Source organism: Melanostigma gelatinosum, assembly GCF_949748355.1.
Source record: "Melanostigma gelatinosum genome assembly, chromosome: 7".
NCBI classification, from domain to species: Eukaryota; Metazoa; Chordata; class Actinopteri; order Perciformes; family Zoarcidae; genus Melanostigma; species Melanostigma gelatinosum.
This window is the reverse complement of record NC_136640.1, coordinates 8,722,788-8,737,795: the sequence shown is the minus strand read 5'-3', so window position 1 is coordinate 8,737,795 and position 15,008 is coordinate 8,722,788. Positions and strand designations below refer to the sequence as shown.

The 15,008-nt window shown below is 43.3% G+C and overlaps 3 protein-coding genes across 3 annotated transcripts; 2 read left to right on the top strand and 1 right to left on the bottom strand.

Moving 5' to 3' along the window:
* Nucleotides 1-56: 56 nt before the first annotated feature.
* On the bottom strand, nucleotides 57-6,620 carry daw1 (dynein assembly factor with WDR repeat domains 1; the record flags this gene model as incomplete). The annotated part of the gene is made up of 13 exons (XM_079271195.1): nucleotides 57-291; nucleotides 479-641; nucleotides 2,450-2,526; nucleotides 2,657-2,771; nucleotides 3,172-3,274; nucleotides 3,411-3,517; nucleotides 4,099-4,206; nucleotides 4,500-4,599; nucleotides 4,700-4,822; nucleotides 4,907-4,965; nucleotides 5,585-5,729; nucleotides 6,294-6,366; nucleotides 6,581-6,620. 13 exons carry the CDS (start codon nucleotides 6,618-6,620, stop codon nucleotides 257-259), a joined length of 1,248 nt encoding a protein of 415 aa, XP_079127321.1. The 3' UTR covers nucleotides 57-256.
* A 618-nt stretch (nucleotides 6,621-7,238) lies between these two features.
* On the top strand, nucleotides 7,239-11,212 carry slc19a3b (solute carrier family 19 member 3b; the record flags this gene model as incomplete). The annotated part of the gene is made up of 8 exons (XM_079271194.1): nucleotides 7,239-7,388; nucleotides 7,514-7,693; nucleotides 7,866-8,031; nucleotides 8,196-8,514; nucleotides 8,762-8,913; nucleotides 10,326-10,518; nucleotides 10,703-10,844; nucleotides 11,060-11,212. 8 exons carry the CDS (start codon nucleotides 7,239-7,241, stop codon nucleotides 11,210-11,212), a joined length of 1,455 nt encoding a protein of 484 aa, XP_079127320.1.
* Nucleotides 11,213-12,139: 927 nt separating this feature from the next.
* Nucleotides 12,140-14,670, top strand: slc19a3a (solute carrier family 19 member 3a; the record flags this gene model as incomplete). The annotated part of the gene is made up of 7 exons (XM_079271193.1): nucleotides 12,140-12,286; nucleotides 12,672-12,907; nucleotides 12,991-13,552; nucleotides 13,697-13,775; nucleotides 13,984-14,176; nucleotides 14,271-14,412; nucleotides 14,515-14,670. 7 exons carry the CDS (start codon nucleotides 12,140-12,142, stop codon nucleotides 14,668-14,670), a joined length of 1,515 nt encoding a protein of 504 aa, XP_079127319.1.
* Between the last annotated feature and the right edge of the window lie 338 nt (nucleotides 14,671-15,008).

Genomic DNA, 15,008 nt, shown 5'->3' with positions numbered 1-15,008 from the left:
TAAACTAATAGCCTTCTAGCTTTGTCCAAGAATTGTTCCAAAACCGTAATTTTAGACTAACTGTCGGGTCAGGAAACAAAAGAAGCTTCAAACTGATTAACAGGAGGAACATCAGAGAGACACATTGTATAATCAAGCGAGGATGAGCCACTTTTACCTCAAAGTAGGTATTTTATAATTAGAAATAGACACAGTGCTGTACATGGTGATCTGTTGTGTATGCCCGTCTGATCCTTTCAGGGGTCAAAGGGACGGGTCAGTACCAGATTCGGCATGTGTTATCCTTGCTGCCTGCAGGAGAGCACAAACAAGAACAGAAGGACACAGCTGCAAGCTTTTCATCTAATATGGGTATCTAAGCACTTCTGACTGCTGGCCAGAAGCAGTTTATTCGCTGCCCAAGGCTGTGTTTTACCAGTGCATGGTTATCAGATGGATGCGTGGCTGCCAGATGTAGTGTGCGTGAGTAAGTGTATACCTGTAATGATAGTGTCACCCTCGTAGTTGAAGACGCAGGAGAAGATCTCGTCGGTGTGCCCCTCCAGGACTTGTAGGCAGACTCCAGATTGAACGTCCCACAGACGAGCTGTCTTGTCTGAGCCGGCAGTCAGGATCCTGCTACCTTGGGGGCTGAAACAGACCTGCCAAGAGAGGCACGAGAGCACGTCTTATTCAGAGGCGTGTGTGTGTGCTACATGAGCGTAGGATAACGAGCTCCAAGCGATGGGGAAATGAGAACACTTAACACATCAGCAACATTATTCCACAGAGGTCATTTAACTTTTAATACTTGAGGAGGATAAAGGCACCGGTGGCACTACTTAGTTTTTACAGTAGAGCTTTACAGAAATCATGGCTGAAGCTGATTGTGTTGGAGCCTGGGTTTATTGTTACCTGAATGGGTTTATATCCCCATAGTGAGGTACAGGAAGAGATAATTAAATGAAGCTGGCACTAGATGGCCATAAGAGTGAAGTATGTTTTGATTAAAACTCTGAACTGAGCACCAAGGAGTGACCCTAGACAGGAAATGGAAAAGGACAAGAGAAGGAGCTGACAAAGATGGAAGATATCAAAAGAACACAAAATGGTAATAAATGGACAGAGGAGAGAGAAATTCAAGCATTAGGAAAGAGGAACAAAAAACAACTATTGCATACTAATATAGTGTAGTATGACAAAATAAGGCACAGTATAGTTTGTTGAAAAAATCATTGTAAAGTATCTAAAAAAAATCAATCATAAAAAGTCAGAGTATAGTAGGACGAAAAAAGTGAACCAGTAATGCCTCCGGCCATGGCCGTCGCAGAGGCATAAAAACATGGTTAAGAAGCAGAGAGGGAGGGGGAGAGGTGTCCTAATCCTCTCAAATGTGCCTCCACCCTGCCCACGTATTACTGACTGCCTGATGTTTCAGTAAACAGAGGTAACCTCTAAGCCCCTTGTCCATAGAAACCCTCTGGGCCAGAACCTGCAGGACGCGCACACACTTGTGAAAAGCAAGGCAAGGACAATGGTACGGTACATGGGTAAAATCACTAAAGTACAAGTTCAGTGCAGGGTATAAAAAAACAAAACATACACACAACTAATGCCAGAGTATGTGTTTGTTGGACTCAGCTAATGCCAGACAATGTTATAACAGTACAAGTTATTTTTGAGGATGTGCGATTACGCGTGACAGTATGGGTGCAACATTTGGTGCCGAGTTCAGAGGCTAATAATATAAGGTCAGGATAACTTATGGTCAGAAATTACAATTGTTTTTTGTAATTTCTCACAGAGAGCTACCCATAAAACATCTAGCTCAGAAGCTACAGATTCAATTCGTGAGAGCAGCAGGAGGATTACTACAGCCCTATGTCCTACTTGCAGAGTTTTACCATGTGACAGGAAGCACTAAACAGCCTGAAGCCCTCTGTCCCTCTGCTTCAGCATCACATTCACCCAATGTTAACAAGGCAAGTAGAGGCAATGTCCTACTCACAGCCCTGACCAGGAGAGATGTAGCTCCCCACAGGGTAAACACCTGTAACTTGTCTGGTGCATCCACGATGTGCACCATGTGTCCCATGGCCCATTATAATGAGACGTAGTCCGAAACAGTCAGATAAAAACCTAATAATGGGTTCAATTATATTTCCTATTGCCATGTTTTTTTTATATCAAAGTTTGACGGGAAGTAAATGTGTATCGTGCTATTTCCTAAATCCAAAAAACACAATTCTCACGCAACTACATATAAAGAGCCCATCGGTCCTCACTCTCTTCTGTGCTGCTCTGTTCCACTATGACGAGCTAAAAACACAAGCAAAGATTGTGTTACCATACAGCTAGCTCGATAGCTGAAAGGAGATACACTAGAACTAATCCTACGGGATACAGACATAGTTACAGAATGTAAGAAATACTCGTTTTTCATATCTTTCTTAAACAGAGAAGTCCTTACCTTGGAGATCTCTCCATCATGGCCCTCAAGGGTCACAAGACACTGATGTGTGGTTGCACTGAACACTCTCGCTGTACCTGACAGAGACGGGGACGGGCAGGGATATTTGTGTACATGCACTCTACTTTTTTATATATGTATATATATATACGTATATATTATTTTACTGGTAATGTACACTGTTGGTAAGTGGGTTGTTGGTCTCACCATCAGCAGAGGCAGTAGCAATGAGCTGGCCCCTTAGATCAAAACACACATCGAGCACCTCTTCTGTGTGTCCAACTAGGGTGGCCACACACGTCCCACTGACTGCCTCCCACAACTGCAAATACACACATACAACACAAAACCCTTTCATGAGACTGTGAAAAACATTCACAGTCTCATAGAACGACTTGCAAACAGCTGGAAGCTGTATTAAGTGGCTTTGCTTTAACCATCTCCCCGAGAGGAATACAGTGAGGTGGATAATTTGTCAGAGCGTGACTCATCTTGGCATAATTAACATATTAGGATTACATTTTTCTCCTTTGAATGATGGAAACCTTAGAGAAAGACAGAGTGGGAAATAAATCTCACGTCTCTTGTTTTGGAATCGTTTTAAATGTTAATGAATATAATGAATGAACAACAAACTCTTGCTAAATAATTGCAGTCGGAAAAGAGATTGTATTTGGAAGAGTTAAGTAAAACACTCAGTGTTTAGGCTGATGATAGCTTACCTTGCAAGTTTTGTCCATGGAGCCTGTGACTATGAGGGAACAATCCCAGTTGAACTGAACATTGCAGATTTCCCCCCCGTGACCAACCAAAGCGTGGACACGTCTGAGAAAAACAGAAAAAAAGCAGCAATGAGTCAGTTGTGCACTCTATTCGTGTTATGCGTTTCCCGTACAGTATGAATAACGACACACATTCAGAAATCGATTCATACATTGCAATAACAATTATCTCGTCTGACCTTCCTGAAGCAACATCCCATATGGCAACGGTGTGGTCAAAGGAGCCAGTGACCAGCTGATTTCCCACCGTGTTGAAGCACAGAGAGAGGACCTCTGCAGTGTGACCCTGGATGAAATGGAGAAGAAAAAAAGACAGCGTCATCCCTGACTGTTACAATCATTCCTCTGATATACAATCCTTCTCTTTCTCTCCCTCTATGGATGAATATGCACATGAAATACACAATATCATTTATCAAAGATAATACAGACTTCAACTCTTTGAAATGAATAAATAACAGCGAGCATGTGTTTAAGATTATATGCTGAATTGACTGCTCTCAGCATTATGGATTCTTCGTGGTGTGAAGCGCTAACAGCACAGAGAGCTGCTGCAGAGAGTTGCTTCTCACTGAGCCAGAGCCAACCAGCCAGTCACACCACAGACCCACGTGCAGCCTGCACATCAAAGAGAACTCACGATTTATTATTATTAAAGCGTTGCAGTTACACTCACCATCAGATCATGGGTGGATATGTGGGAGTGGGAAGTACTCTGACCATCAGCAGGGGTAACAACACTCAATTTAGGAATAATTACTCTTGGAAGTGAATGAACTGTTAATGAATGGATGTGAGCCTGGATATCGGGCGTAAAAGGAGCAAAGGAGGCATTGGGATGGAGTAAGTGAAGAAAAGATTACTTACAGTCAGAGTGGCCACCTCCTCCCCAGTCTCCACATCCCACAGCCTGGCAGTGGCATCCATGCTCCCTGTGGCTACCTGTGTGCTCTGGGGGTTGAATGCCAGGCACACCTGCATGATACAAAACTCTCTTTAACAGTTGCTAGTGCTGGATGCAGCTACAAAGCTAAAAAAAAGACGTGTGTCAGACTCATTTACTGTCTAAGCACTAGAATGTAATACTAGTACAACAATTAAACGATGCAATATAAATGCTCAGTTGGCCTCGGGCCTTCCTAAAGGCAGCATATAAATGTGCATAAATACTGAATTTGTACCGTAGCCTGTAGCTTATGCGACAACAGTTGACTAAAAACAAACAGTACTGGAATATTCTTTCAGTTGAAAGAGATGGTCATACATACTATTTCTGCCGTGTGTCCGCAAAAGGTATAAAAACATTTGCCCGTCTCAGCACACCACAGTTTACAGGTCTTATCAAAAGAGCCGGTGGCAATCTTGTCTCTAAGTTTCAGAAAGATAAAGTAAAACAAGGAAAACCGAGCGTCAAATAGAGCAATGGTCTCAGATGCTTTGAGAGATTTGCTGCAGCAGCTGATTTTACCCATAGGGGTTGTTGAATGCGATTGCATAAACCACGTTCCTGTGACCCTCGAGCGTGTGCAGATCTGTGCCTGAGGCTGTGTCCCAAACTCTACAAGTCCTGTCATAGCTCCCAGTTATAAACCTGCAGAGACAAATACATGAATACATACATAGCTTTTCCTTTATTCCAAAGTGAGAGGATTTTGTGTGGTGCAGATAAACCTACCGTGACCCGGATTTATCAAAGGCAACGTTGGTCAGCGGCAGTATGTGCGCCTTAAGCCTCTACCAAAAAGAAAAAGGATCAGAGAGAGATTACCGGTAGCTAAAACCTCCGAGGCAATATCGTTATTTACTTCATTCATCTTTAAGATTACCCATGTAATACCCATATTTAATTACTCTGACTTTGACTTAACGGGAAAGGATTTTCTCTCCGAGTAGAAGATCTATGTCCTCTGACCTACAGCCACATAACAAACCCTAATCTCTGACCAATTATGTCTTGTGTATTCGCTAAGACACCCACGGACCACCTGTTTTTAAATCATGTTATTAGACTGATGGCATGCTTACTTGGCTTCTAATTCTAAGACTCAATAACCGAACCACTGCTGCTCTCTGGTGTCTTTTTGGAGCACTTGCTAATTTTACTACTCACACTTACCACCGATGTAAATACCATTCATAAAGAGCAACGATCAGGGAAGTAACATACTGCTGGAATAAGCTGATGTTGCCAAAAATACTTGAAGCTCCCTGTGTGTACTAGAGTAAAACGAAAATCCATTCATCCGTTCACCCTAGTAGCTCAATCGGATATTTTATTGAATCTAGATGTCATATCATTGTGTTGATTTATTTATATTTGGCCAGTAATGTAAGTATGAGTCCAGTGTCTGACCTTAAATAAACAGAACCTGTGGTCGTCCTGCTGGCCCTGTTTCTGCTGAAGTCGAAGGATCAGCTGTTTGACCTGGACAGCCCGGGACTCGGTGATCAGAGGCTCTGATTGCCTGATTTCAGCCAACAACTCATCTGGGTTTGTTCTGCAAGGTGGGAAAATACATGTTTATTTTTTTCACATTTTTAAACTTAAGATCCCCCGATAAGGATAGTTTAAAAAGCGATAACATGAGGAAAAAATACGTACAAAAATTATAATTATAATAATAATAATGAGGTCAAATATGTTCGGTTGACTGTTGAAGATTAAATAAAGCTTAACAGGCATTAAATTCACGAAGCTCTTTACCCAAATATATGCAGGGGAGAAACACTACTCTTTGATTTTGGTACGTTTATAAGTATGAGCCTTTCTTATCCTCAAGGGACAAATGATTTGTAATGTGGTGTCTAAAACAACTTTCTCATTAAAAAAAAAATGTTACATGAGTATCAGAAACATAAAATAATATATAAACCAGATCGTGGTAAGGCACTTGTTTTGTTTTTTAACTTATAACCTACAACTAGCGTTACTAACTTACCTAGATGCACCATGGTTAGGCTAAGTAGTGCAATGGGTGTTATCAAATTCAGAACAGTGGACATGTATGTTGGGGCTATATGTAATGATCACAAAGTAACGTTACTGGATACAACTCACGCACTCTGGAGTCAAATCCAACAGGTCGATCGATTTGGTCCTCAAATATCCTCCTTTCTCATATTCCAAGATGATACCTGAGAGCAGAACAAACCAATTGAACCAGGAAAGGCCTCTCGCGCCGGCTGAATTGAATAGGCTCGGCTTAACGCTTAACGTTACTCCGTTAACCAACATTATAGTTTTGCAGCGAGTGTTAGCACAGTAGTTGTCAAAGTTGAAAACATTCCTCTATATCAGTGGCACACTCCCTTAAAGAGGACGCAATCAGGACACATTGATTCGTATTACCCGGCGGATAGTATCTGAGAAGGAACCGCTTGAGTTTCATGTTTCGATGTTTTTCAGGCAACTTCAAATCGACCTGTCCCCTCTGACATCAGCTAACAACAAACCGTTTCCAGGACGACAGACTCGAGGCGCATGCAGCGTGCACCCACAACGCATGCGCAGTACGATCATAGGGGAAACGTTTCCAGAACACGAACGTCAACTTGGCTAAAAGAAATAAGATGTTAGTTACTGCTCCCTTATTTGCACATCGCTGTATTGGAAAGTTGGCCCCTTGAAAAAGTTGGGTCTGAATTTCTTGAGTTTTTTGTGAGTAGCCAGTGATGTAGCTATGTTATGCCTACTAGGTATGAGAGAAATATGTGCTGAGGTTACTTCGCAGCATGATTTTTTCATGCCAATTTCAGTCCGGCTGAGCCTCAGCAATCCTTTTTCCTTACAGGTTGAAGTCTATTGCTCATAAACTGTGACACATGCAGATCATAAAGATTATGCTAAGAGTGTATATTCTAGCTACTATGAACACTGATAGCCTACGGTCAATGAACTGAGGGAAAGTCCAGGTAGCCTGACTGCCACCACAGAACAAGGTGCTCAGGCAACGCTCCTGGAAATAAAAACAGACGATCTCTCTTGGAAATTCTGCAGAGGTAAAAACATGGGCATTTGTGCCAAACTGAGGGCGTCCAGCTGGGCTTACCCTACTGCTGTCCTGTCACTCTATGGCTTTTTTGCTAACTGCAGAGTAGCAGAGCCCTTCCTCACACCATACCTAATTGGACCAAACAAGAACATCTCTGGAGAAGTGGTAAGCTTGGCAGACGAATACATACTGTTATGAACATGTACACGTGCCATTTGTATTAGGAGCCATTGTCTTTATTTTGGATGAGAGGCAGAAACTGTCTGGATCAGGATTGTAGTTTCTTGCAGGTGACAAACTACCTGTTCCCGATCTGGACGTACTCCTACCTCGCCTTCCTTTTCCCCGTCTTCCTCCTGACTGACTTCCTGAGGCACAAGCCCCTCATTGTGGTGCAGGGGCTCTTCCTGGTCACCAACTATGTCCTGCTCTGCTTTGCCCCGGGTCTGCCTGCTATGGTCTTCCTTCAGGTCCACTGAAAAATGAAAAGAGTTGAATAGTATAAATACTAAATACTCCCACTGTTGACAGACAGTATAACTAAAGAAGAACTTCTAAAGATGCATTATGTTATGCATTTCTGGTACAAGGGGCTTCATAATAGGCAGCAAGCTCTTTAAAACTGTTCCATCCCACCAACAGGTCAACTATGCTGTCGTGACTTCCACAGAGGTGGCCTACTTCTCCTACATTTACAGTGTGATTCCAGTTGAGAATTACCAAAGAGCCACCGGTTACCTGCGAAGTGCAATGCTGGCTGGATATACATTTGGTGCCAGCTTGGGCCAAGTGCTGGTCTCCCTGGCAGGTAAGGCATCCTAGCCTATAATAAAGCAATAAAAGAAAAAAAATTAAATGATTATTCAGTCTCTTTATTCATAACATGAACACTCTTCAAGACAGAAAATCTCCAATTTCAAAAAGGCTTAAGCAATTTGAGCAAACACTGACAGTTTGAACTGTAATCGACAGGAATAGACTACTTCTACATCAATGCTATCACTCTGGGGAATGTAAGCGTGGCTTTTCTCATCTCCTTCTGGTTGCCTATGCCCCAGAGGAGCCTGTTCTTCAAAGGGGAAAAGGCATCAGCTGTGGTCACGCAGCCCCAGCAGGAGGGGCCTCTGGGACTGGACGGGCCTGAGGAGCCAGTGGTGGAGGAGGACGACGAAGCTGGCTCAGTGAAGGAGAAGATGGAGCATAATGGCAGTGCCGGCTGCTGCAGCAGGAAAAATGTGGCCACTGCGGGCAATCTACTTTGGCAAAGCGTCGGGGAGTCCTATTCTTCCAGGCATTTACTTTACTCATCAATACACGTCACACTGTAATACTGATCTGCTGAGCACACACCTATTGCACATTTCGTCCTGGACCACAGTTTAATGTATTTTGTGAAAGCAATTGAACAAATGAGACGATTATTCACTCTGGTGTTTTTCTATAATGTAGTCGTATAGTAGTACTGATTTTTAGATTGTATGATATCCTTATAATTACAATCGAGGTTACAATCTGTTTTATTCATTACCTCCATGCAGGAATGTAATCTACTGGTCCCTGTGGTGGGCTCTTGCCACAGCTGGCTACGTGCAGGTTTTCAACTACATCCAGCTAATGTGGAACCATATAGAACCATCTGCCACATCATCCATCTACAACGGAGGTGTAGAGGCTGCGTGCTCCCTTGTGGGTAAGACTGGTTGTAGGTGTGTGTGTGTGTGTGTGTGTGTGTGTGTGTGTGTGTGTGTGTGTGTGTGTGTGTGTGTGTGTGTGTGAGAGAGAGAGAGAGAAAATCATACAGAAAGACAAAAAAAAATGTTTTTCCCATTTCTGATAAAATCATACTTGAGCTTCTTCGGTCTAATTCAGTATCATCATTATAGAGTTCTGAAAGCATAAGTCTGGTGATGTTCTAGATTTGTGTTCATATCAACACATCCCATAAAAAGAACAAAATTTACAATGAATTTATCCGACTAATAATTATTGTCTGTGTAGCCGAGCATTGATACATCTTGTTCCTCTATGCCGTGGACCTCCATTGTTGCCCAAAAATGATTGAAACACATCAATAAGCTCCACTGTTGCACTGGATGATATGTAAAGCACGATATACTCCTCTTTGACGAACACTTGTAAAACGCTCCAGCGCCCAGCTGTTTTATGAAAATGTGTCATTTTTAAAAGATAAAACTATCTATTTGTTTCCCTTTTTTTAACCTAATTTTTCAATAGAAAAGAATAGGTTGTGGGTCACAGGTTTGGGAACTCATACTGACGGACCAACACATTGTTGGTTTTGGTCTTTACAAGTCATTTGGTGACAACAGAAACATAAATATCACCAGCTTTAAATAAAAACAAGCTTGCAAAAAATAGCATTGTGGAAACAGAATAAACCACACAGAAACGAAAGATTTAACTTTTCTCAGAATAATGTGCACAACATGGAATGAAAGAGGGAAGGTTGCTTTGGGACCCTTTAATCTCACAGAAGAAGAGTTTCATAGAAGCAGGGGATGACTGGTTGAACCAGGAGTTCAATTAACACAGGGGAGGGCAGGAGACTGCAGCACAACCACAACATACAGAACAAAACACAACTTAACAAGGTTATTAAAGGCTGATGGCACATCGACATATAACAACTTGTAATTAAAAGAAAACAACCAAGCCGTTGGTTGGTTGTACGGGATACCTGATGAAATGGAAAATGTGTATTGATTTTGAAAGGGAATCGTAGCATCATGGTCCTGTTGGCTTCCACCCAACCTGGCTCAGCATGAGAAGAAGAAGAGTCATTGCTTCAATTAAGGAGATAGAGCGGTAATCGATTCTCGGATTATTGCTGATCGTTGATTCCGAGAGCTGTGTGAAAGTGGTTCATCATCATAGGCAGGGGCTGCGGAGGCCAGCAAAGGCACGCGTGTGCATTTAAGCTTGGCTTAGAAGCTGCATCGCCATTTTGTACGCTCGATCAAGGAAAGAAATGTTGTTAGGATTAATGAAGGAATCACAACAAGGATGCACAGGCTCAGCGGAGGCTGTGTGTCCACTGGAATGACGGCTGAATCACTTCATCCTTCTTCTTCACGGTGCCAGGTGCTGCAGCGGCCTTCTCCGTGGCCCACATCAAGGTGACCTGGGACGTGTGGGGAGAGCTGGCCTTAGGGTTGTTCTCAGCCATCGGGACGGGTGCTGTGTTCCTGATGGCGCTCACCAGCAGCATCTGGGCATGTTATGGTGCTTATGTCATATTCAAGTCCTGCTATATGTTTCTTATCACCATCACGACGTAAGTTCACTGAAATAACATATACTCAACTCCTCAAATCACTCTTGCTTGAAAAGTGACCCAAAATATGAATTGTCTGTCAAGAAATGCGATTACTTTTGTCAAGCTCTATTCTGCATTGCTTATGACAGTTCAAGCATACAGCACAGTTCTCTCAGAAATGACAAGCGCTTCTTCATTTTAGATTTCAGATTGCGTCCAACCTCTCCAGGGAGTGCTATGCCTTGACATTCGGGATCAACACTTTTGCAGCGCTTTCACTGCAGACGATTGTAACATTTATCGTTGTTGATGAAGCGGCCCTGGGACTGGACATTGTGACACAGGTATGTGCAGACACAGGACATATTTATCAATGAAATGAAACACAGGGAAGTCACTCTGAATCAAGAACGTAAGCAGCTGGATAACAAACTTGTGAGGAGAGGGCGACACCCGGTGGTCATCATTGACTATTACATGCAGACAGGTTTAATGCAGGTTGATCGATAGAATGGACTAAAACAAGGGTGTCGAGGATGACTGAGGGCTTTCTCTGCAGTTCATCATCTACGGCAGCTACTACGCCATCATATCTGTGCTCTTTCTGATTCGGGGGACCTACACCGCCTGGATGAACCGACGCAATCCTGAGCACACGGAAACCAAGGAGCAAGAGTCCAGTGTGGAGGTGATCTCTGCTGAGCGCTTCTGACCCAAGGTCAACAGACTCTTTGTGTTGTCGGGATACTACTAAATGAGAAGGTGATTGATCCATTTGTTTACGATGAATAAAAGAATCATACTTTAACAGTGGTGGCTCTAGACTCGACTATTTCAAATGGGGGGGGGGGGGGGGGGGGGGCACGTGTGCTTTGAGCACAAAGCGGTCGATCACCAATCAGGAGGTTGGTGGTGCGATCCTTGTCTCTATGTCACAATGTCTATGAGTGGTCGCTAAGATTACAAAAGCGCTTTATGAATGCAGTCCATTTAACACCTTCATAGCCTTGGTTCTCCAAAAGGCTAACGATACACAAACAACAAGAAAACAAAAAGACTTATTCAGTGCAAACATACATTTTATAACTGCTATCCTACCTTCTCTGGGGATAAATTTGGTGTGAAAAATGTACTCATATTTACCACAGGGGGTCTCGAGTGGGGTCCAGGCTTAATAATACTGAACCTTGATGAAGCCTTATATTAAGCCTGTACTTTAACAGAATAACAGTTCTTTAATGAGTGTCAAACTGAGCGTGTAATAGCCTCCAAATTGGTGTCTTTAGTTGCGAAATGACCCCATGGGTATTTTTGATATTACCTTTACAATTAGTTGTCTCTACAAGGATCTACTGAGTAAGCCAGACAGCTCAATAAAGCTGCAATTATCACCGATAAGTACATAGTAGTGCATTAAAGTTCAGGTCCGGAGAATTGTCTGGTTTCCTGTTTGAGTTGTGACACGTGTTTCTCGGCTTGAGCTGGAACTTAATCAAGGTTGTGTTGCTCTTTGACCGGGTTGTTGATTGACAAAACAAGCTCAATACTGAGACAACCACCAGGGTTTCCGTCGACAAGGCAAGACGGGAAGCGTAGCACGCAGAGGAACATACACACCTGAGACGAAGACCGGCAGAAGATGGAGGCAGTGAGGAGGTGGAGGACAGACTGGAGGTATCCCACTACTCTGCTGTGCATTTACGGATTCTTCAGCACAGTTAAACCCCTGGAGCCGTTCCTTATCCTGTATTTGACAGGACCAGACAAGAATCTGACAACAGAACAGGTAATAACACAAATGAGTAAGTTACTTTAGCAATTCATGAATCAGAAATATACAATCATGTAAATCAGACAGTCAACAGAGTAATCGTGTGCTGAGTAAGTATATTTCAGTTTGCCTGGTCGGCTTTGAGGCTTTGACACCCAAACCTAAAATGCTTAATTTACTGACCTTTTGGTGCTTGAAGAAACTCCATTTGCATGTTTAATGATTACAAAATAACCAAGTTGGTGAATTACACTAAGGACATAAATACTATCTTTCTGACTTGAGTGGTAAAAATCCAATCAAGATTATAAAACCTTTGTTTTATTGCTTATTGCTCTGAGGAAAGACAGATCCTGTCTCTCATGGAAAAGCTCTTTATCTGTTGGTTTTTCCTCGTCAGGTAAACAATCAAATTTTCCCGGTGTGGACGTACTCGTACCTATCTGTGCTGGTGCCGGTGTTCCTGCTGACTGACTGGCTGCGTTACAAGCCTGTGGTGGTGTTCCAGTGTGTCACCCTCTTCATCACCACAGCGATGCTACTCTGGCTGAAAAGCGTACCAGCCATGCAGGCCATGCAGTTCTTCTACGGGGTGGTGACAGCCAGCGAGGTGGCCTACTTCTCCTACATCTACAGGTCACATATTGTAGCACTGTCACGGGTTTGAATGCCACATTGTTGGGACAGACATGACATTTAGAATTTGCTTTTTTTAACAGTGTTGTGGATCTGAAGAGGTATCGGAAGGCCACCTCTTACAGCCGCAGTGTCCAGCTCCTGGGGTACACAGTGGGCTCTGTGCTGGGCCAGCTGCTCGTCAGCTTCGAACTCATGTCATTTAACAACATCTTGATGCTCACTCTGGTCCTCACTGCCGTCGCTCTTCTCGTGTCCTGCCTCCTGCCAATGCCACGGCAGAGCATGTTCTTTCACCGCAGACATACTGGGCAGAAAATAGCAACGGGGGGAACAAAGAGGCACGTGTATGGGACTGGGGATGCAACAGAACACACAAGCAGAGCAAAAGTATCACTGGAAAAAATGAGAGACGAGAAGGTGGAGAAAGAGGAAACAGAGGATGAAGCAACACCAGGACCGGATGAGGAAGGGCCCAAGGCTGAGGCCCTTGAGGAGTCAGTTGGCGCAGAGAGCTGCAGCCAAGTCCTCCTCCAGCTGTGGAGGGACTTCCTCCAGTGCTATTCCTCCCGACAGCTGCTCTACTGGTCAGTGTGGTGGGCAATGGCCACCTGCGGCTATAACCAGACTGTCAACTACGTTCAGGTCAGTTGTGAAGACATCATTAACAAAAAGGTTTCAATGAAAAAGCCACACACCTGCTTTGTTTGCACATATCAAGTGATCTCTTCAACTTGGGTATTAAATACCTTCCAATCACCTAAAGGATCATTGCAATGCACCCTGCAGGTGCTGTGGGAGCATGTGCAGCCTTCTCAGAACTTCAGCATCTACAATGGAGGCGTGGAGGCAGTGTCCAACCTGTTGGGTAAGCAAAAATACAGTCATTTAAGGTTTCCAGTACAGAATACGGCCTACGAAAGGAAACTCTTCTATTACACCATGTTCAAAGTATAGATTTGATTATAAAACGGAAATGAGTCGACAGCTTTTGGTGATAAATATCGAACCTATATTATCGGTGCTCGTTCAATCGTCATCTCGACTACAATAATCCAAAATCAATGTGTTCGCAGGTGCAGCAACAGCGTACGGTATAGGCTTCACTGAGGTGAGATGGGACCAGTGGGGAGAGCTGGCCCTGGGTGGTTTCTCTGGACTTGGGGCAGCAGCACTCTTCCTCATGACCTTCACCGGCAACATCTGGGTCTGCTACAGTGGTTATGTCATTTTCAAGTGCCTGTACATGCTGCTGATAACAATAGCCATGTAAGAAAGGGGTTGTTTCACCATTATTCTGACCAATTTTATTGAAGGAAGCGCAGGGGAAAAGTGCATTTAAATAAACAATACTTATTATTAGGTACCAGATTGCGGCTGACCTGTCAATGGAAAGATATGCCCTGGTCTTCGGCGCAAACAACTTTGGTGCCTTGGCTCTACAGACGATCATCACTTCTGTTGTGGTCGACAGTGGAGGACTGGGCCTCTGCATCATTCCTCAGGTGAGGAGTCTGATCAGAAAATGTCATTCGGGTCTTCTGTAAATGTCGCAGAACTGTTTGTATGTCCACTCATCACCGTTACAAACGCTTTTGTTTTTGCAGTTCATCATATACGCCAGCTACTTCTCACTCATAGCGGTTGTTTTTTCACTTCGGGGACTGTTTACCATTTGGAGAATGCAGAGAAGCAACAAGTCCCACGAGTCCGCCCCTCCGGTCAAACAAGAACCTCCAGACTCTGAGGAACACAGATTCTAAACACGACTGCCAGCTGAGATGATCACTTTTGGTCTCCACTGTGTAAGAAATTTGAGCATAGAACTGTGTGTTTAGTAGCTATAATAAAAGTGTTCAATGATTCATATTTAAGAATTCATAATTAGTCATAATCATAAGTGTTTTGGAAATGCATAATTAAGATAAGCAGAAAGTGTTTTAGGATTAGTAGCTGGATGGAGAATTTGAGACATGAAGCTTTTGCCAAAGTTGCAAAGTCTTATCTATTATATGGAATGTTTATCATAGAGGGATTAAACAATAACTGACAGTCATTGAATGTGTTAGTAAACTCAGGGACAGAAAGGCAGACAGGCGAA